Genomic DNA, 21,774 nt, shown 5'->3' with positions numbered 1-21,774 from the left:
CCTCCATCTTATCATATGATGTTATAAAGAAAATGTATAAATAATTTGTAGAGAAAATTGATTTAATGCTTCAAGAGTAATAAGATGGGTGGAAGAGAATTCCATACACTATTATGCCTAAAGTGTGGATAGATTAAAAATTAATATATGGGTTGTATAATGTGTGGATATATTAACTTATTTTAGACATGATAATCTTGCTAAGTGCTTATTTTACCTATAATTCACATGCATTTAACACTTGTTTTGATTTATTATATTGCATATATTAAGATTTTACTCTCTTTTATATGTAATTCACTAAAAGAATTTAGATATAAACATATGTGGTAAATTAAAGCATTTTTGGATGAATATCTATAAAATTTGGATGAAACAGAACACAAGAGCTTAAGCCACAGAACCACAACTTGAGCAATGAAAGATAATTTCAAATGAGATTCAAATTTTGCTTTCACAACTTAAGGAGAGAATATGGTGTCTAAGCCATGCTAGGAAAACTTCACCATGAAGCAATTTAAAAAACCAACTATGGAGCTTAACCATGGAGGAAACCCACCATTGAAAGCTTAGTGATTGAACAATAAGAACAAAGTCTAAGCTATAAGGAAATGCTCCATGGAAGGAAAACTCATATGATTGGCCACCATGTTTGGAGCTACAACTAACCTTCCAACTTTTATAAATTAAAGGGCAAAACCCCTTCTTTTAAGATTGAGAATTTGATACCTAGGTTCGCAAGTCTCTCTAGAGTTTCTCTCTCACTTCGCTTGTAATATCTTTTAGAATATAGGAGACATTATGAATGAGCAACAACTCCTAGGATCAATTGTTAGAATCATCATGAGTTGTTGAACTTCCAATGTTGTAATTGGATATAGTTTTATGAATTTTTGTATAAATGTTGTTTTATTTCCTTATTAAAATGTTCTTTCATATGTTACCGATTCAATTTGCATTTCATGTTTGATGAACTAATCAATAATCCATTGCATATATAACTCAAGTTAGGTAAAAGTTAATTCGTCTTATAGGTCCAATTGAATCATCTAATGTTGTTAAGTGACAGACATGCATCTATATGCTTTAGCAGGTTATAAAGTATCAATCTTAGAACAACAACCTATTCACTAAGACGTGGGTGTAATTCACCTTATATGTTTATTAGATAATATAATATATTATTATTTATAATATTTTAATATCATATTTATTATTATCTTATCAAATAAAATATATAATATACAATTTAATATTAAATATAATTTATTTATTAATTTGGAATGATGTAACACGTGTTATAAACTATGTATATAAATCAAAGTTAATTTTTGTGAAGATAGAGTTCAAAACATATTAAGCACTTGGATTTTTTTTATTCTTCTTCAATTTTTTTAAAGATAAACATATTAAAAGGAAAAATGGATATGATAATATTAATTTGATATTATCATATAAAAATGAAATGAAAAGGAAAATAAACTAGTATTATCTTTTGGTTGAATAAGTGTTTTTATTAATACGTGTGTTAAGAAAACGGTAAGAAACTATACCCGTCTCCATATTGGAGATTTATAATATTATCTTAATATAGACTTTGTAATCCCTATTTACTAATTTTTGTTTTAATTAATGTTATTATTTATTTTTAATATTTATTTTAATTGACGTTTTATATTGATAAATATTTATTTTAATTAATTTTTTATGTTGATGTTAATATATATATTTTTAGTTTTTGTTTTAGTTAATTAAAATGACACCACAACAAAATTAATTTTATATATTTATAATTACCGTCAATGTATATATAGTGCATTTCTTATATTAAATGTAACATGAACTTACCTAAAAAGATTTTACTGTAAGAAAATGTGTGTTCTTGTTAATTTTTTAATTGATGTTTCTGTTTTCTTATTTTGGAGAAGTAAAGTGATATATATTTTTATTCATTTGAGATACATTATAAAAGGTAAAATAATTATAAAAGAGAAAATTTGTATATTTTTAAAAAAGAAAAAAATAAAAATTGATAATATTAAATAAATGTATAAAATTTATGTGTATTAAAGTATATTTTTAAATTTGAAGTTGTATAAGATGATTGTTTATATATAGTTATTTGACAAATTAAAAATAATTAGATTTACAACAAATTAATATTTAATTATATTTTTTTTTGTATTCGAAATAAATATTTTTATATAAAAAAAATCTATAGACTTGCTTTTGGAAATATTTTTTTCCATTGACTTTTTCAACGAAAATTTGTTTAAACTTGTGAATTTTTATAACTCCATCCATATATAAACCCAAATTGACAGATTTACATGTGATTAAGAGAACTACAAGAAAAAAATAATAACAAAAGACTAAAATGTATAAGAAACTACTAAAAGAAGCAAGAAAACAAAATGAATCTAATAGTAAGAGATTTTAGACCTAAGAAAGAATTGGGAGACTAAGTTAAAAATTTTAGATGGAAACAATTTTCTAGCATAATTAGACCAACAAAAAACAATAAAAATAAAACCAATAAAAACAATCGAAATGTAACTAGGACTACTCTCGTTAATCACATCAAACCAATTTTCTGGTTTAGACATAGTATAATTTTACATTATTATTTAACGTAATAATGTATAATTTTGTCCTAAACTATAAAATAAATACTTTAACGCTATAATTTGTTTTATAACAGTTTAATAATCATGTATTTACATGTGTATTTTGTTTTACAATAACAAAATATAATAAAATTATAATTGCAAAAATAAATATAAATAAATTTTATAATATTATTTTGAATAATTTTTACTATTTTAGGTTATTTTTTAATATTTTAAATAGTTATTTTAATTCAAAAAATAGTTAATTTATAAGAAAATATTAAATTGATAAAAAGTATTAAATTTGAAAAAAATAATTAAATTAAAAATAGTTAAATTTAAAAAATACAACTTAAAAAATAAAATTAGTGTACCATATGACCATTCGGCTAGTCACAAAATGATGGTCAATATCGAGTGTCTATACACCGAACGCCTAGGAGGAAGACTGAGCGTCCAGTCTCTAATAAGATTAACCTAATCATACACAACTTAAGATAAAGTGTAATTACTATTAATTAGGCCGTAATTAGCCTACCACTAATTCAATGCGAAATCTATAAATACAAGTTTAAGGTAAAAAGTTATATAATTACTTTTAATACACATTTAATATCTAAACTATCAAGTTGGAACTGACTTTGACTTAAAACTTCTTTCGTAGGTGTCATCCGAACGATATTAGACGAATGACTAAAGAGGATTCGAAATAAGAAACAACTTTTATGTTGTATTCAAATGAATGAATTACAATGTTTACTGTGATTGAGAGAGATAAATTGCAATTTTGAATCGTGTTCGTATTAACGAATAAGCAACAATTGATTTGCAGAATGAAGGGTTTATTCCATCTACGTTGAAGCCATGTGATCTGTGTGGATTAGGAGTGAAATACATCTTTTGTCCTCCTTCCATTTCACTCACAAAGTTATTATAATTAATTGAAATGCATGCAAAGTATGGAATGAATCCAGTGAGAGGTGTATTCGGTTACAATGGATTCGCTTCCACCTGTGTGTGCAAAGTGATGATGGCTTGTAGTCAGTTCTACTGAGTGGATTCAGTTCCAACTTTATGTCCAAAGTATCGAAGGCTCGTATTCAATTCCAAGAAAAGTGGATTCGATTCTAAATCTGTGTGCAAAATCACGAAGCCTCGTATTTGGTTCCAAGAGAGGGGATCTAGTTCTAACTCCTTTATAAAGTGAACATGACACCATATTCGGTTCCAGGAGATTGGATTAGCTTCTAGCTCATTTGTAAAGTGAACACAACACCATATTAGATTCCAAGAGAGGGAATTCGCTTTCAGCTCCTTTATAAAGTGAACACAATATCATATTCGATTCCAGACCAGGAGATTCGGTTTCATATTATATTTTAAAAATAATCATTCCACTTTTCTTAAATACAATTCTTTTTCTCCTTATAATAATTTTTACAATTATATATAATATTAACAATTATCAATTTGTTTTACTTCTACTACTAAGAGTATTTTAGTAATCTTCAATTTATACCCATTAAACTATTTTTTTTTATCTGTCACATTGATCAAATTTCAACAATTTTATGTTCAAATCCAATTCCATTCACCTCCAAATCCCTTAAAAAAACAACAATCAACTTATTTTCAAATCTTCTTAAATCCATCAACTCTCTCTTCTACATATCCATTTTCTCATATGAACACAACATTAAAAATCTTGAACTATTTTGTGAAAATATATTTCAAAATAATGAATAAAATAATTATTTTAATTTAAAAAGATTACTTTATATATATATATATATATATATATATATATATTGAATTTTTGTTATAATGATATAAATCAATATAAATGCTCACCTCTCTTTAATTTTATATTTTGTTTGAAAAGAATATGAAATCTATCTTGAAATAATTTAGAAAAATATTACTGGTGTGATGAAAAAGTTACGATAGCATCCCAAATTAGGTTAGTCAATTTCTGGAAAACGAATGGGTACCTATGTCACGTCAACGGGGTGTGGGCTATGACAGCGTGATTCTCACGCGATGTTACAAATATACATAAAAAAGGAATAAGTACAATAATACAAGAGGGGAAACGCGAAAGACTTACTCTATCATAGTATTTTAATGCACTTTTTTATTTTAATTAAAATGTTTTAAATCATAAAATCATATGCAAATTTATTAGATTTATAGTAATTTTGGAGGAAGAATCACTCGATTTTAATTAGTAATAAAAATATAAATAAGAAAATATACTCCTATACAATAATGCATTGACTTTCGTTTAAGGATATGATAAGAAAAAATAAGAAAAAGCAAAAAACAAAGAAACGACAACAGCTGTGGCTGCCCCGAGAATCTAAGATGGAATCAGGACCGTACGTTGGATGGGAGGCAGAGCAATAAAAAATGCCGCGTTTGCCCACAACCACAACGCAGTGCCAAGGAGGTAAGGAAGAAAGAAAGGAAGGAAGTGAGAAAAGTGCTTATTGAACTGGGAAACACTGAGCTGACTCGGAGCGAGTGAAGTGTTGCGTTGCGTGACTCGAGAGAGACAGAGAAGATGTCTGGTGGTATTGCTCGTGGACGTCTCACCGAAGAGCGCAAGTCGTGGCGGAAGAACCATCCTCATGTCCGTACAACTCTTTCTAATCGATTCCTTCCTTTCTCAGTGGGGACGTTTTTGTTTTCACCTTTTTCTCTCTTTTGTGATTTAGGGTTTTGTTGCGAAGCCAGAGACGCTGCCCGATGGAACCGTTAACTTGATGGTGTGGCATTGCACAATTCCTGGAAAGGCTGGGGTGTGTTTTCGAGTTCTTCTTTTATACGTTACGCGTTTGCTGATTGTTATGAATCGAATTCCACAAATTTCATGTTCTTTGCTTTTGATTATGAAATCACAGCTGTTCTTGTAATGTTTATCTCTGTTGTTACTCCGAATCAGTGAATCTCCTTTGCCTACTCTTCGTCCTTCTTCGTACTCTTGAATTGAGGCGGGCTATCTCAACCTTAAAAGTTGGTCAATTGCTAACTGCATCTTGTTTTACGTCTACATCCCTTTAGATTTTTTTTTTTAATTTTTTTTTCTAAAAATATATTTGTTTTCCCAGAAATTAGTTTCCAAAACATATTTTAAGATGTTGATATTATTTTCGAAATTCAGTTTTCAGACTGTAATAAATACATTCAATAAACTACATGCATCCGCATGTAATGTCTGCTTTTGCGAAGGGCTGTGTTTGAGATTTGGTACTCACTAGGATTGATCTAATGGTAGGGGTTTGTGTAGTATGATGAAACGTTGGTTTTAACCTCAGCGTGACCACTGTACACGAAAAAATGTGGTTGAGGTTTGGTTAACTGAACCAGTTGGATTATTTTGCCATCAACAGCATGAAAAGTTGTGTCCGAGGTTTGGTTGATTGGTCCTGTGATTATTGCCTCTGATTTCATGTATGGGGATTTATAATTAAAAAAGGGGACGCATCTGGCAATCAACTAACTCATTAGGTGAGGATTGCCCAAACCTATTTTGGGCATACCCATGGTCTATATGGAATGTCGACGCACCTTAGATGGGAGATTTGGAGCATGGACTCACGCCTGGTGTGTACATCTGGAACGAGAAGGAGATTGTAGTATTGACTATTTAATATTGCCTAGAGAAAGTGGTGGGGCAGGTGAATTTTTGGGCAATTGAGGGATGGTCCATACCGTCTTGAATTTTGGTTGGGTCTAAATCGACTCAACAACAATTTCACAAGATGAGGGTTGCACAAGCCTTTATAATCTCTATTTTGATCATATCTAAGTTGACATGGGACCTCAATACTTACATCCCTGCTGGGTTTCTCAATCTACCTCTTCTCATACCTCAAAAGATTCCGTAACACATTTGCTTATTACCGACATAAACTTGCTTGACAAACCATTCCCTAGTTGTTATTTGTTTCCTCATAAAAGCAAATCCACCCCATTTTCACATGGTGCATATTTCTCACTTATCTTTCATTTTTTTTTTGACGTATTTGTCACGTCTTAATGTTAATCACAACCAAGGATTTAGATTGTGGTTGGGGTTTTGTTGCAAACCTTGATGTTGTGGGAAATTTCAGATAAATGTAGTCAATGTGGTTACAATTGAAGTTACAGAGACTCCTTTAACTTGATGTTGTGGCAAACTTGTGGCTTTGGACCATTTTTAAAACATAGATATGAATTTGCTGATAAAATATGAAACCATCTATAGCAATCTTCAAAGTTAGGATTTGGACTAAACTGTATGCATATTGAGTATTGACTCTCACTTTGGTAGACAGGACTTTTTATATTCCCAGGGATTCACTGAGGGGTTAGACTTAAGGGGTTTTGACATTATAAGAAGAGAGGTGCCAAAACGTTCATGGTTCATTGGAAAATATTTAACCATCTCTGCATCAAAAACGTGATCATCTATTAAATCATGCATTAAAGCTGTTCACACAGCCCCCTATAATATCCTACAAGAATGGGATAATGCAAAGACATGCATTATATATGAACGTATAATTTCATTTAGGTTCCTATAGTTCATTATACAGGAATCTGAATGAAATGATATGTCTGTATTTATTCTGTCCAGTTGCATCATAGTTTTGCAAATGAAACTTTTAGTACGAGTGAGATACTTTGATTTAGAAATCGGAAGTGAGAAATTTCTTCTTTTGCATTTGATATATCTTATCAAAAGGTAACTCAAATATTTTATGGTTGAATGTTTATTGGAAATGAATCATATCTTGCTTCTGTGTTCATACCTTGGATTGAATTTGCAAAAGAATTAAGCAACTTGTTTAGTAATGAGCCTGGTATTTACTTCATATTAATTTTCGTTTCATTTGCTTCAGACTGATTGGGAGGGTGGCTACTTCCCACTTACGCTGCACTTTAGTGAAGACTACCCTAGCAAACCGCCAAAGTGTAAATTCCCACAAGGTTTCTTCCATCCAAATGTTTATCCTTCCGGGACTGTGTGCCTGTCTATACTTAACGAGGATAGTGTAAGTACATCTCTATTGGTAATTGGATGACTGCTTGAAACTAATTTCTGAGCAAACAGATTCAGAGGTTCATTATTATTTACAGGGGTGGAGACCTGCCATAACAGTAAAGCAAATTCTTGTGGGTATCCAAGACTTGCTTGACCAGCCAAATCCTGCTGATCCTGCCCAGACAGAAGGCTATCATCTATTCATCCAGGCATTTATCCCTTTTTTATTTTATTAATATTATTCATCCTTGAAGTGTAAAGAATGTCTGATTTTAATATAAACCAACTAACCAAGGCAAAGTAGTAATATGTTTTGAGATGTTATTTATCCTCCGTCTAAGGATTGTTGTTATGACAGCTCGCATGCTTGAATGTTAGGTCTTTGAACATTGTGTATGATGAATAGGTGTTGACAAATTGTTATTTGATGTTGTAATATGATTCTATTTGGATAAACTTCTCTGTAAACATATGTAAGAGAAAGAAGTAAAGTAAATTGTATTTCTTGCATAAGTTAAAATCAACCTATGCAAAAGATGCTCCATGTTCAATCGTCTAATGTTTTCAAAGTTGATGTGTATAGGTTGATTTTAGTATGTAAAGAATTCAAGTCAATTTATTATATTGTGTTTATGGATAAGATTATCCTTATAAGACCTATTTTTACTCTTTTCTTTCTATACAGTGAAGTGGGTGGATGGAGACTTCAATGTCTTAATGACTAAGGATAGTTTTAACATGGCGATACTTTTTTGCAGGATGCAGCAGAGTACAAGAGAAGGGTCCGGCAGCAGGCAAAGCAATACCCACCTCTTCTCTAATGTTGCCGTCACATCAGCTAAATTTATAAACTATTTTTATTATGGCAGATGCTTCATCTTTTGTTCCGCATTGAATCTGTTTTTGTCATTGTGATTAATGGCTGCCACAACATGCAGACATGAATGTTTTAGCCATTTATGGTTACCCCCAGATCAGGAAGAAGTGTTAATATATAAAAAAAAATGTGAAAGCAACCAATGAATACTTGTTGGAGACACGTGCCTGATGTTTGCTGCTACTTTTTTATATGAATGGATAATTACTATAATGAGTTACATGACTGCCTTCTCTGGAACATGTATTCCATTTGTTGGAATTTTTACTTCTCCTGTGGAGATCATACATAGTCCTCTATTTGTCCATCGTTGTGTTACTTGGCAACTTTACTACTGTGCTATGGCTGCATGAATTGATACTGAAACATTTGCATCTTAAACTTCAGATGTGCTTCAAATGACACTTCCCGATGCGGAGGAAAATCCTAAAATCATCCGATTTTGCATCCTTAACATTTCTCTGGTGAAAGGTCCTCAGTTGCTTGTTCGCATACTGGTCACTATTTGATTGAGGCTGAGATGTATGGCCGTTAAGCCTGCCTTTGTATAACGATTATAGAAAAAGTAAGAAGGTAATCTAAATGCATTTTATTTGAAAAGTTAAATTGTACAAGTTTAATTAATTATTTAAAAAGCCACACGAGAATTTTCACAAAATAATTTTTGTATCTCAATTTAATGCAGGAGAAGCTTATATTATTTTACTCCCTTCCCTCTATATATTACTTGAGGAAATAAAGAAAAAGAGAACTATATATTTTGAGAACCTGAAACGGTCTCCCTTAGATGCTCATATTAATACGCAACTGATCTTGGATTCAAAGATGATAAATCAAAGAGTAAAAAGACAAGTAATCTTAGGTACAAATAGGTATTACTCAAAGACTTTTGAATTATTTTGAACTTATTATAACACTTCCTTTCAAGTTTAGACACATTGATGATCAAGTTTGAAACATAAATTCAATTTGAGTTCTTTCCATGTTTTTTCTAATCAGATCTGACATAATACTAACTTCTTTAGGTAGTGACTTTGCTATCAAATTAAATGACAAATAATTTTTATGTGTTTATTTTTCACATGAAACATAAGATTGCATTTTTATTTATTGGATTTCAAATGCAATTCTTGAAGGAATTGTTTTACTCACACAAGTTACATAAAAGATACAATTATCCTGTATTCAGTTTCAACGGTTGATCAGGTAATTACATTTGTTTTTTGTTTTTCTTTTTACTTTTTCAAGAAACCATATTTTTTTCAATGAAAACACAATATCATCTAATAGAAAGTCTTTCCAATCAACGTAAGAATATCTATATATTAGAGTATTGCTTTTATTTTTATAAAGTAGAACTTGTCAATGAGCCTTTTTGAGGTATCTAGGATATGGACCATAACATTCCAATTATTAACATAAGGAGTTTGCATGAACTAACTCAATACTAAATATAAAAAGACAAATATAATCTAATAATAGTAAGATAAATAAGTTTTTCATCTAGTTTTATCTAACTTTCTAAATAAGAAAACTTCACCCTGTTTTGACATTACTTTTTTTTATTTGTGAGTTCATAAAACTATCCCTTTATTTCCAGTTATTCATACATTCTCTTTTAGGATATTTAAAATGTATTTCTTTTTTTAGAAATTACAACACTTTCCCTTTAATTGGATTGCTTCAATGATAAAAAAAATGTTTGAAACTTTCAAAATTTTTGGTCTAAAAATAATTTCATTATTGTTTCTTTAGTTGAGAGATTCTAATAACATTATTTAGAAAAATGACTATATCTAAAACATAGACTATTTAAAATTTAATAGACAATTTAGTAATATTTCCTTTTGCATTTCATTCCAAAGGTTTGAACAATAAGACATTATTTTTCAAATCAAACATATGGAGATTGCTTGAGATAATAATAAGGGCGACAAAATTTACAAGCCAAACCAAACTAATCCTAAACAACAAATCAATGTAGTTGATCCATTTAGACTTCTTTTTCGAAATCACCATGAAGAAAAAAGTTTTAATTTCAAAATGATGAAGCAACTGATAACAAATGATTGTCATGATAAGGAAACACGACTTGTAGCAAATTTTTCCACGAAAGAGAAATTATCACTATAGTCGAACCCACATATAAATGCATCCTTTGGCCACCAAATGAACTTTGAGATGATCAACTTTACCATCGAGTTCACATTTAATGGTATAGACCTTATGAGGACCAACCCTCTTCTTTTTGGATGGAAGAGAAACTAACTTCAAATTGTGTTTAAGAGTCTATGTTTAATAAATCATGACTAGGAATGACAAACAAATTTGCTTATGTAAGTATTGTCTGGATTAGTATCAATTTTGATAAGAATATCAACATTGATTACGCATAAGGAATGACATGAATAATATCTAATTTTTGAGATCAAATATGGGAATGAAGATTATTATGAAGAAACCCACCGTGTTCTTGTCCTTGTACCAATATCTATTTTAAATTACTAAAACACATTTATTATATTATGTATATGAAAACTTATTTTCACTATTTTGTTTGATTCTTTGTTTCATTTTGAAGCAAACGTCTTTTGCTATATAGTTTTTCATTTTCTTTCTCAATTATCTTACCCATATGATATCTATAAAGTTCATTCACATCTCAAATATAATTTTCCTCTCATTAGAATTTCAATTGCACAATTTTTTCTTCTTTTTGTAGTTTTGTTTAAACAATGTATTACACAAACATCAATTATATCTAACTAAACTGTTTTTAGGAAATACATTTGATAATTTGCGTTCATTTTTAATATTTTATTTATCATTTATTTTTGTCAATGTGATATATCTCACTATTAATTTTGAATATTCAATCATATAAGTCCTTAGTTTGGTAACCTAATAAACTTATCATCTATTTTTTCCTGGGTTCTTAAATTTTTTTATTTGAATAATTTATTTCGCTACACAACTTTCCATTCTCTTTTTCAACTTTTTAACTCATTTAATATCCATCAAATTCCTAAGATAACTTTGTTCTCAAAATTTTCTAGGATAATAGATGTTGTCCTTGTCACGAAATCTCAATAATGTGTGAAGATACTAAACATTATTATAAAGATGAAGATACTAATTGAGAATTACAATGTCAACTTAAATAATTTCACAAAAAAATAAATAAACATTTAAGCTTTTAAACATTATTGAACAATCTTTTAGTTTTTAAAAGAATCAAATTGTAAACCCACATAATTAAAAGTAGTAAATAATTACAATAAGAAACTTATTAAAAAAATGATAAAAATAATGAAAGATTATAATTGATGGGTTATGGATCAATCCACATTTAACCTGATTCAAATTTAATTTTACTCACATTTAAAAAAAATACTGAATTTCTTTCTAATTCAACTTCATTCTAGTATATAGTAAAAAACAGTTGCTGATATATTTTCGGTGATTTTAGGAGTTGAAGTCTGAAAGCAGTTTTGAGTATGAGTGAGAATAATGAAGAAGCTAGTGGTAAGCATAAATGGTACTTTTATAGACCTGTTTGGGCACTCCCAAAATAAGGACATCATCCATAATATGATTAATCATCTCCTACTTAATGTCAAGAGGAACTTTAGGCCATCCACAACTATACTAAAAGTTGCATCATTCCTTATAAGAATATCCGTTTAGGAATGTCACACCCAGGCACTGACGAGGGCGGAGAGTGATCGCTGGTGCAAGAAGCATGGTGCAGGAGGCACGGACAAGGAGTGACTCCTGACAGGTTTCGAGTGGAAGAGGCACATGGACGAATCGAACATACACCAGAATGAGAGGGATCTGGAGACTGTATAGGTATGAGACTATACAGTTAAAGGATAGCTTAAAGGAATTGATTTGGCTACCCATATCACCAAAATGCATTTACTTTTCGGAAGCCTAACCCATAAGAACTCCATGGTTAAACGCTCTTAGCCCAGAGAAATTCTGGGATGGGTGACCTTCCGGGAACTTTTCCTGGAAAGTGTGGGAGTGAGGACAAAGCACACTGGAAAGCCTCGTATTGATGTGTGGGGACAATCAACAACATCTTAACAAACCAAGCACGTCATAATCACACACTAGTGCTTCAAATTTGTAATAAAAAATAAATTAAAGCTTAATTGATTAACACTTTATATTACCTTTTTAACGTTACATATTAATTTTGTTAACGTTACATAGTGACTTTTCTTTTTAATTTAATATATTTTTATGTACCAATATTTTTCTGGGATTCATTTCAATTTTTTACTCAAGCAATCTTTCTAATTTATCTCTTTTCTTTCACTTCTTATTTTCATTTGACGTCAAAATTTTAAACACTCATTTATATAGAGTCTCAAATTTTTCATATTTAACACACCCACAAAAATATTCTTTTATTAGCAATAACAAATATATTAGATTGTCCTAACTCATATACAAAGAACATATCCTAACTTTGTCCTTGACTTTGGTCTATTCAGTATATCACTAAACTAACAACTATTTTTCATACAAAAATGTTAACACATTGAAAACAAAGTTGTAGAGAGTGTAGTTCCACTAGCAAATGCTTGATCTTTGGGCTATATGAAGTGTACACATGGTTAACTTGGTTCCACCCCTTTACTCCAACGTATACAAACAAACTCTTGCCTTGTTTTCCTTGAAATTGCTTGTTGGTTCCACCTATTGTTTCAACTAGAGATGGACAAATAGAATTGAACTTGTACTACTAAAATTTGTACTGAACTAAAAATTAATTTGTTTAAACTGAACTATAACTATTATAAATTCAGTTAACTGAACCACAAAATAATATACTGAACTTTTAATAAAAGTGTATCAATATTTTTAGTATAATATAGGACAGTTAACTATAATATAATACAAATCAATTATTCTTGTCCAACCCTAGTTTCAACTTGTGAATGCATTTCCTACCAACATCCATACAACAATATATTTTTCTACCAACCATCATGATAGCTTTTAAAATTTAAATCAGAGATCTACATATAAAATTATTCCCCACCCCACCTCACTAAACATAGCAATTTGGTCATACCATTCAACTCAAATAGAATACGCTAAATTCCATTAACTACTCGTAGGCACATTATTTGTAGGAATGTAATAAGGCTTAAACAACAGTATGAAAATGATTGTGAATGTTTCATAAAACACAGGTGAGAAAACATGAAAAAAAAGAAGATCTTTTCTTGAAAGTATGAGAATTTAGTTGTTTTACAGTAGAAAAATATGTTTGAATATAAAGGAAATATACAAATAATAGAAAATCATAACCGAAAACCTAACAGAAAATAATGATAAAAAAACTTAATAGAAAACCATAAAGAAAACTAAAAAAAAATAATTAAAGATATTTCTAACACTCTCCTTTAAGATGGACATTTAGATTATGAAGGCCTTACTTGAAAGTAGAATTTTTGGAAGGTAGTAGGATAAAGAGAATATTGAAATCTTAAGAATCTTAAATAATTTGAGAATATTGAGAAATTTAAGAACTTTGAAGAAAAATGAGAATTTTGACAAATCCATAAATCGGAGAAATCAAGAAATTAGAGAAATTAAAGAAACTGGAGAAACAAGATGAATTCAAGATAGGACCAAATTGTTACAATGCTTCCATGCGGGAAGCATGAAGTGACCATCAACATGTTAAGGATAGATCCCTCTATGAAACCAAACTTGTTCTTCATATGTAATGACATCATCATCATGCGAGCCCAACTATGATAATTAGGGCCTTCGAGAATCGGTGTGACAAGAACCAAAGAGGAATTTTCATTCGGATGGATATAATAATCATGTGTTGAATCTTGCAAAGAAGCAAACAAGAAAGAAAAAATGAAGTGCAAGCGAAAATTGCCATTGTTGTAAAGAGAAGAAGCAACAAAGAAGAAAAATGAAGATTAAAGAAGTGTGGGAGAGAGGCGTAGAAGAGAAAGAAGGTCGTAATATCCTTTTGATACAATGTGAGTGTTTCATAAAAGTGAGAGAAAACATGTAGAGAAATATCTTATTAAAAGTATGAGAACCTAGTTGCTTTATCGTAGATAAATATGTTTGGAACAATGATATTTTAATAACACTTTTTTAACAATTTTTTTATAACAGGACACGTGTCACCATTTTATTGGTTTATTTAAATTTATTCTAAAAAAAATATTTGAAACGGACCCATCATAAATTATCACGTATATGTTGTCAAGAAGTTGTTAAAAAAGAGTTGTTAAAGAGACTTTTTCCATATGTTTGAATATAAAGGGAAAATACAAACAATAGAAAATCAGAACAAAAAACCTAACAGAAAATCATAATAGAAAACTTAATAGGAAAGCAAAACAAAAAATTGAAAAAAGATATCAAAGATATCTCTAACAATGACCATCACCCACATATACATCCACGCATTATTGCGTTTATTACTAAGTCTTAAAAGTTCAATTGTAGAAAATGTGCCTTAGTTCTTTCATGACATACTAAAAATACTAAAATCTAAATATGGATAACATGTCGGTCGGGTACGGAGAGTGTCTACCCACAACTTGATTCATAAAATGAAAACTCCACCTTTAACTCATCCGCTATCCTGCAGATATCTATTTAAAAAAACCCATGGGTATTTTAAAACCCACGGGTACATGTGGATACTCACAAATATTAAAAAATATATATTTTATACATTTTAAAAATAAAATTTAAATAAAATTACAAAAAATATTTAAAATTTAATATAAATAAAATAAAATTTAAATTTAATGTAATAAAATATAAGTTAATTTTATTTTAAATAAAATAAAATAAAATAAAATATAATTAAAATCATTTTTTTTCCGGGTGGACAGAGATTTTTTTGCCATAGTTTTCTTCATTGGAGAAACACAACGGTTGGAGTGCAAACAAAGTTCCACATTGAGTGAAAGAATGGCTGGTCAATGGTTTATATACACATAGATAACTCCAATGGTAAAAGGCCTTTTGGAGTGGTGCCAAAAGTAAACCCGTGAGAGCTTGGCCCAAAGCGGAAAATATCTTACCATGTGTGGAGATCTATGTGTGTGTCGAACCTTCCCCCAACATAAGGGAGGAGACACAGACACATTAATTCAAAGGTTTTGGGATAAAGAGTGTCTATTATGTAGCAAATCATAATAGAAAATATATTAACTACATAAGGGACCTACATCACTCTTTATCCAAAACCTTAAAGCAATAAATTAATGTGTCTTCATCCTTATATGGTGTTCTAATTTTCATTTTTACGGAATATGGAACTTAGACTTATAATTCTAACAGGGTATTTAACTAGAAGGAAATCCTATACTCTCATGACAAGGGGATTTTGGACATAAACAATACAATATGCATCCTTATAATTGGTTATGCATTGCATTATTAATTGGTTTTTCCATTTCAAACCAATCTCTTCTCCATTTGAGATTTCATATCCTTTGGTTTTGATACCAGTACCTAACCTCCCATAATGTGGCATTTTATATTGGAATTAACAAAAAGAGTGTAAAGTATTACATATCACTTAAAGAAAGTTCTAACCAAGTGTTTTTCCAAAACAAAATTTTATTTCTTTATCTTCTTTCTCAACTAATACTGCCCATTTGTTTTTTTTTTTTTCACTCACTTTCCTTATATCTCTCCACCATCTTGAGTCTCATATTTGATCCTTACTCTCATTTAATAATCTATATAATTTCTATTTTAACATAAGAATGTTTTTCCACAACCTAAGTCTTTTTGACCCATAAAAATAATCTAAATATGAACAATTTCCCATTTCCTACATTCTCATTGCCATATGGATTTCCCATGCTTTAATCATCTCCAATAAACTCTATGTGATCATAGTACTTCAAATAGTACTATAATAAGGAACGATTAAGCGGAAAAAGAATAGCATCGAACAACATCAGTATATCAAGTTTTACCATTTCCTCCTCTAATTGGGTTGAATAATTTTATCTTTGATGAAGAAGAAAAAAAGGACTGATCTAAAAATAATAAAGATCAAGATTCAATATGGAGAAGCTAAACTTTTCATCTAATACTAATTAACAATATTGCCAAGAATTAAAGGTGAAGCGAAAAAGAATCTTCCGTTGTGGTTATCGATTAAAGAAAAATTACAATCACTTTGGTAGTGACTTCAAAGCTAGGAAAATAGTTTGAATGTTAATATGCAAGCACGGAAAATAATACATTTTGAATTTTAATAATAAACGTTGAATAAAACAATTATAATATTTTAAAGATGTTATAAATAAGCAAAGAAAGAAGAGTTATATTACAAAATTTGATATCATGCAAGATGCATGTAAAATCAGTTCTCAGAATATGGGTAATTTGTTTATGTTAGAGCATGAATATTTTTATTAAAGAAAGAAGACTTATATAACAAAATGTGATATCATGCAAGATGCATATAAAATATATTGTAAAGATATTAGTAATTTGTTTAGGTTAGAGCAGGTAAGCTTGTTAAATGATGAACCAAAATAATCTATAATCAAACGACTTAAAATAAAAAATTGAATTTTAAGATTAATTGAATTATATAAAATCGATTTACAAGATGATAATTATATATCAATTTATATATTATAATTTAATTTATTTCTTAAGATTTTTAAACATGTCCTCTCACATCAAGAATGAATATATTGAACATAAGATTATATATTTATTTGTGAATAATCTACATGTCTAGATAATGGGTGGTGTTACAATTACAAGACTTTAATGTAAGGTTTGAGCCTAGTATACTATAACTTAGTTATTTTTTAGTTGACGTGAGACTTTTAATACATTTCTTATGTTAAAGGTGGAAAATTGGATCACCTCAACTTATTTCATATCTGTTTGATGTTGCTTCGTCAAAGACATTTCAGATCAGACTGACCTATTAATTGAAAACTGATTTAATGTATTGTAATAGCTATACTGTTTATATTTAATTGAATGAGTAACACAATATTGGTATATAGTGTTTATACTTAATTGAATCAGTAACACAATATATAATAGTATTACAAAATGAATTCAAATCCAAATCCAAATATTACAGTTCCCTCCTACACAATAATAAGAATTCCTATTTCAAAATTATAAGGTTTAATATCTCCATTGGTCCTCGTATTTGTCTGCCAATCTCAATTTGATCCTCAAGTTTTAAACTGTCTCAATTGGGTCATAATTTTTGTAAAAATGCACACATTTTACCCCAACCGTTAACTGATCTCAAACGGCGTTAAGTTTAGCTGACGTGGTATGCTGACGTGTTGGCTTAATCCCTTCTTGGTCCTCGTATTTGTGTGAAAATCTCAGTTCGGTCCTCAAGTTTTGAATTGTCTCAATTGGGTCATAATTTTTGTAAAAATGCACACATTTTACCCCAATCGCTAACTGATCTGACTGTGCAACAATTATCTTCTGCTATCAGTGGAATAAATAGCTTAAAGGCTGGTGATGAATCTATAGGTTACCAAGTTGGTTCATTTGCAGAAAAGGCTGTGAGACTGATTGCACTGGTTATGCGAGTTTTCCGGTGACTTTATTTTTTGAGCTGACAAGATAATCTGTGTAAAATCCCTGATTCTCAGAGATGAATAAAATCCCTAATTCAAATAAACTAAATAATAGGCATTGTGCCACGTGAAACACTACTTATTTTAAAAAATAATTCATATAATTAAATAATACACGTCAGCATGTCCTCTGGCTACCACGTCAGCTAAATTTAACGGCGTTTGAAATCAGTTAACGATTGGGGTAAAATGTGTGCATTTTTACAAAAATTATGACCCAATTGAGACAGTTCAAAACTTGAGGACCGAACTGAGATTTTCACACAAATATGAGGACTAAGGGAGATATTAAGCCAAATTATAACTTGCAAAAAAAAAAATAAAAAAATAGGGCAAAAGCATTACACAATTTTAAATAAAATTTAATGTAAAATATAAATATAAATAAATTTAATTTTGTTAAAAATATTTAATAAGAATATCAATTTTAATAAAAGTATGTATAAAAATTTATATAAAAATTAAATTTCTTTTCAATTTGGAGAGAGACGAAATTGTTTAATTTAAAAAAAAATTAAAATTGAATTAAGACAAAATGAAACTAAAAAACTAAATTAAGATTGAAACAATGGCACATTACATAATATTGACATATTACCTGACTTATTGCATAACTTACCGATTGGATCGTATATTATACCATACACATCTTATAATGATAAACAAAAAGATAAAATAGTTGAAGATTTCATAAACACTTATAAAAGATAATAAATAAAGGTTAACATGCTCAAATATTCAATGACTAGTCATCGCCCAATCCAATATATACAAAAGAATAAAGGTTAACAAATATTTGATATGCATTTGATGACATCCCAAAACTTATGAATTTGACATACATTTTATGGAGTCGTGAGCAACATATGCACAATGGAAAATTGACCAACAACATGAAAAAATCAATTTTGTCGTTGTGAACATGGTGAATCCACAATCATCTCAAAATGATTTGTGGATTGACATGCATTTTTTGGGTTTGTGAGTTCAAATAACATCAACGAGCTCAACGGTTCTCATATATAGTAACTTTTTGGAGAGCCAAGCTCTAAGGATGAAATATATGGTGAATCGAACTTAATATGGAATGGGAGGTACTATTAAACATACGACATTTAACTGAAATGGACTACTAGTTAACACCATTTCAATTCTGTACGGAGATAAAAAGGAATTGCTTGCTTAACATAAAGAATAACTAGGAATAAATGTTGAGTGTGAATTTCAAGTGCTTTGATTTCAATTTGAAAAGTCTACCTATTCCTTCACATACTTGGTACATTAATATATTATCGGGAAAGATTAATACAATTATAATTTGGATTACTTTTATGCTTAAAAAAATTTAGATTCTTAATCACCATTACAACGAAGAGTAATGAGAGCGATTTTAGATATTTGATTTTGGTTCTAGAATCAAAACATATTAAAGTATATGCAGGTTTTCAATTTAGGTCATAAAAATCATTGTTTTGATTTGGTGCCTTAAGAATTAAAGTACTAAACCTTAAATAAATAGTTAAAAATAAAAAAAAAAAGTGAATTTGGTTTTGGTTAAAAATGAAGCTAAATACTTTTAAAATTAAATAATATTTTTAAATCAGAAAGATATTTGATTTTGGTTTCTGTTTATAATCAGAGTCATGTTTCAATTATGTGTATAATTGAAGCTTAATGTGTTTTATTTTTAATTTTTTTATTAAATGGTATTTGGTTTTAATTATAACCTAAATCGAAGTCTTATACTCTTTTATGCTTCAATTTTGGTTATAATAAAAGTCTACTATAAACATTTTTTTTAAAATGTTTTTTTTTTATATATATTAGACTTGCATAAAATATCCAATACAAAAAACACATAAACAGATTAACACTTTATATTCACCACAATTATAAATAATTGAGAAATAAACGAATCAAAATTTATAAATATATAGACCAAAATATCAAACCTTAAATGAATAACCATATAAGCTTTTTAGTATTAAGAATTGATTTCCCTGATAACATGTTATGTCCTTCAATTAAACTATTAAAAAGGAAGTGTTTTAGGATACATTTATATAAGAAAGAAAGTTTATAACATTGATGTTCTTACAAATCTATTACTTGTTTGAGATAGTTGGGAGAAGACTTGTATAAGGAACAAAACCACACTACAATGTTGTCTTCCAAAAAAACCATAAGCAGTTGTGAATGACGTCCTAAATTGACAATAACTTTATTATTATACCTTAAAATTACGAATTACACATTAATATAAGAGATAAAATATATTTGCTTACTCTATGCAAAAGAGTTGGTGACATATGTTTGAATGTCATTAATTTTATTACTTGTATTATAGAAATGAAAAAAATTAGACCAATTTAAATATTTTAATGAAAATTAGATTAAAAAAAATATTTAAATCTAGGTTTAATGTCACTTAGGTTTCTATTTTCGCCCAGAATCTCAAATAGGTCCCCTTCTTTTTTCGTGTCTCAATTGGTCCTTATTTTTGTAAAATTGAATCAAATAGGAACTTTTCTCAAATTGAGAAGACGCCGTTAAGGAGGTGTTACGTGACATGCTGACAGTGTCTTTTCAAATGATGTGGCATTAAAAATGTGTCTGAAGTGTATTTTTTTTTTTAATTTTTGAATTAAAAAATGGAGTGCGGCAAAGTGGTCAAAAGAAATTAAATTAAGGGTAGCAGCTCCTTTCTATGTAATTACCAAATTAAAATCAGATTGGGAGAAGATTGGGACTTCAAATTAAGGTTCGTGGGAGAACAATGAAAATAGAAATTAACACGGAGTAGAAATGTATGGAGATGAAAACGCTATTGAGCTTCGCGTTAATCTGGAAAAGTAGAAGGTGATTACACTAAACTTGCTTAAAAGGGTTGTTGTGATAAATTTCAAGCAAAGCATATTGTTGTTGTTGGATTATTGGATTTGATCAGAGGGAGTGAGTGATGATTGTTGATTCAATTGAGAAGAGGGAATGATTGTTCAGAATTTGATTACAAAGAAGGAAAAAATGTGGACTCAATGGTCTCTTCTCTCTCTACAAAGTTCCCACTCAAACAAAAACAAGAAAAAAAAAACTCTCTTTTCTCTCTCGTTTTTTTCCAGTTTTTTTTCTCTTTCTCTCTGCAACCTAGTTTGTCGGAGATGGAAAACTTCCATCGTAACAACGTCGAGAACGTTGTCCTTAGCCACCACCGTTCCAAGAGCACCTCCGTCGCCGGTGGCCACTTCCGCCTATGGCACTCCCTCTCTACCACCTCCTATCGCTGACTAGTCTTCAATGTCGTCAGTTGCGGCGCCAGCTCCCCCCACGCCAAGAGATTGAACACGTCCTCCGAGAGACACCACCACCAACCGAAACAATAACACCGGCACAAGACGAAGTCGAATAACGAAGATCTGTTGAACCTGACGGAAGTAAAAGAGGACAAACTCAAGGAGCTGAAGAGCCCAGTGAAGGAGCTTCATAAGGAAGACGAGGAAGAGAAAGAAGAAGAATCAATGACGCAGAAAAGAGAAGCTGCTTCGAAAGCAAGGTTGCTAGCCAAAGAGGATTTAGAAGTATGCAGTTTAATGTTTAATATTTAATTCATTTTTA

At 29.7% G+C, this 21,774-nt stretch overlaps 1 protein-coding gene across 1 annotated transcript; it reads left to right on the top strand.

The window, feature by feature from the left end:
* The first annotated feature begins 5,013 nt into the window (after positions 1-5,013).
* On the top strand, positions 5,014-8,735 carry LOC106769546 (SUMO-conjugating enzyme SCE1). Its single transcript, XM_014655207.2, has 5 exons — positions 5,014-5,241; positions 5,327-5,410; positions 7,496-7,648; positions 7,734-7,847; positions 8,397-8,735. Exons 1-5 carry the CDS (start codon positions 5,173-5,175, stop codon positions 8,457-8,459), a joined length of 483 nt encoding a protein of 160 aa, XP_014510693.1. The 5' UTR covers positions 5,014-5,172; the 3' UTR covers positions 8,460-8,735.
* The last annotated feature ends 13,039 nt before the right edge of the window (positions 8,736-21,774 follow it).

The sequence above is a fragment of the Vigna radiata genome, chromosome 7 (genome assembly GCF_000741045.1).
Source record: "Vigna radiata var. radiata cultivar VC1973A chromosome 7, Vradiata_ver6, whole genome shotgun sequence".
In the NCBI taxonomy this organism is placed as follows: domain Eukaryota; kingdom Viridiplantae; phylum Streptophyta; class Magnoliopsida; order Fabales; family Fabaceae; genus Vigna; species Vigna radiata.
This window is presented reverse-complemented; position numbering and strand designations above follow the sequence as displayed.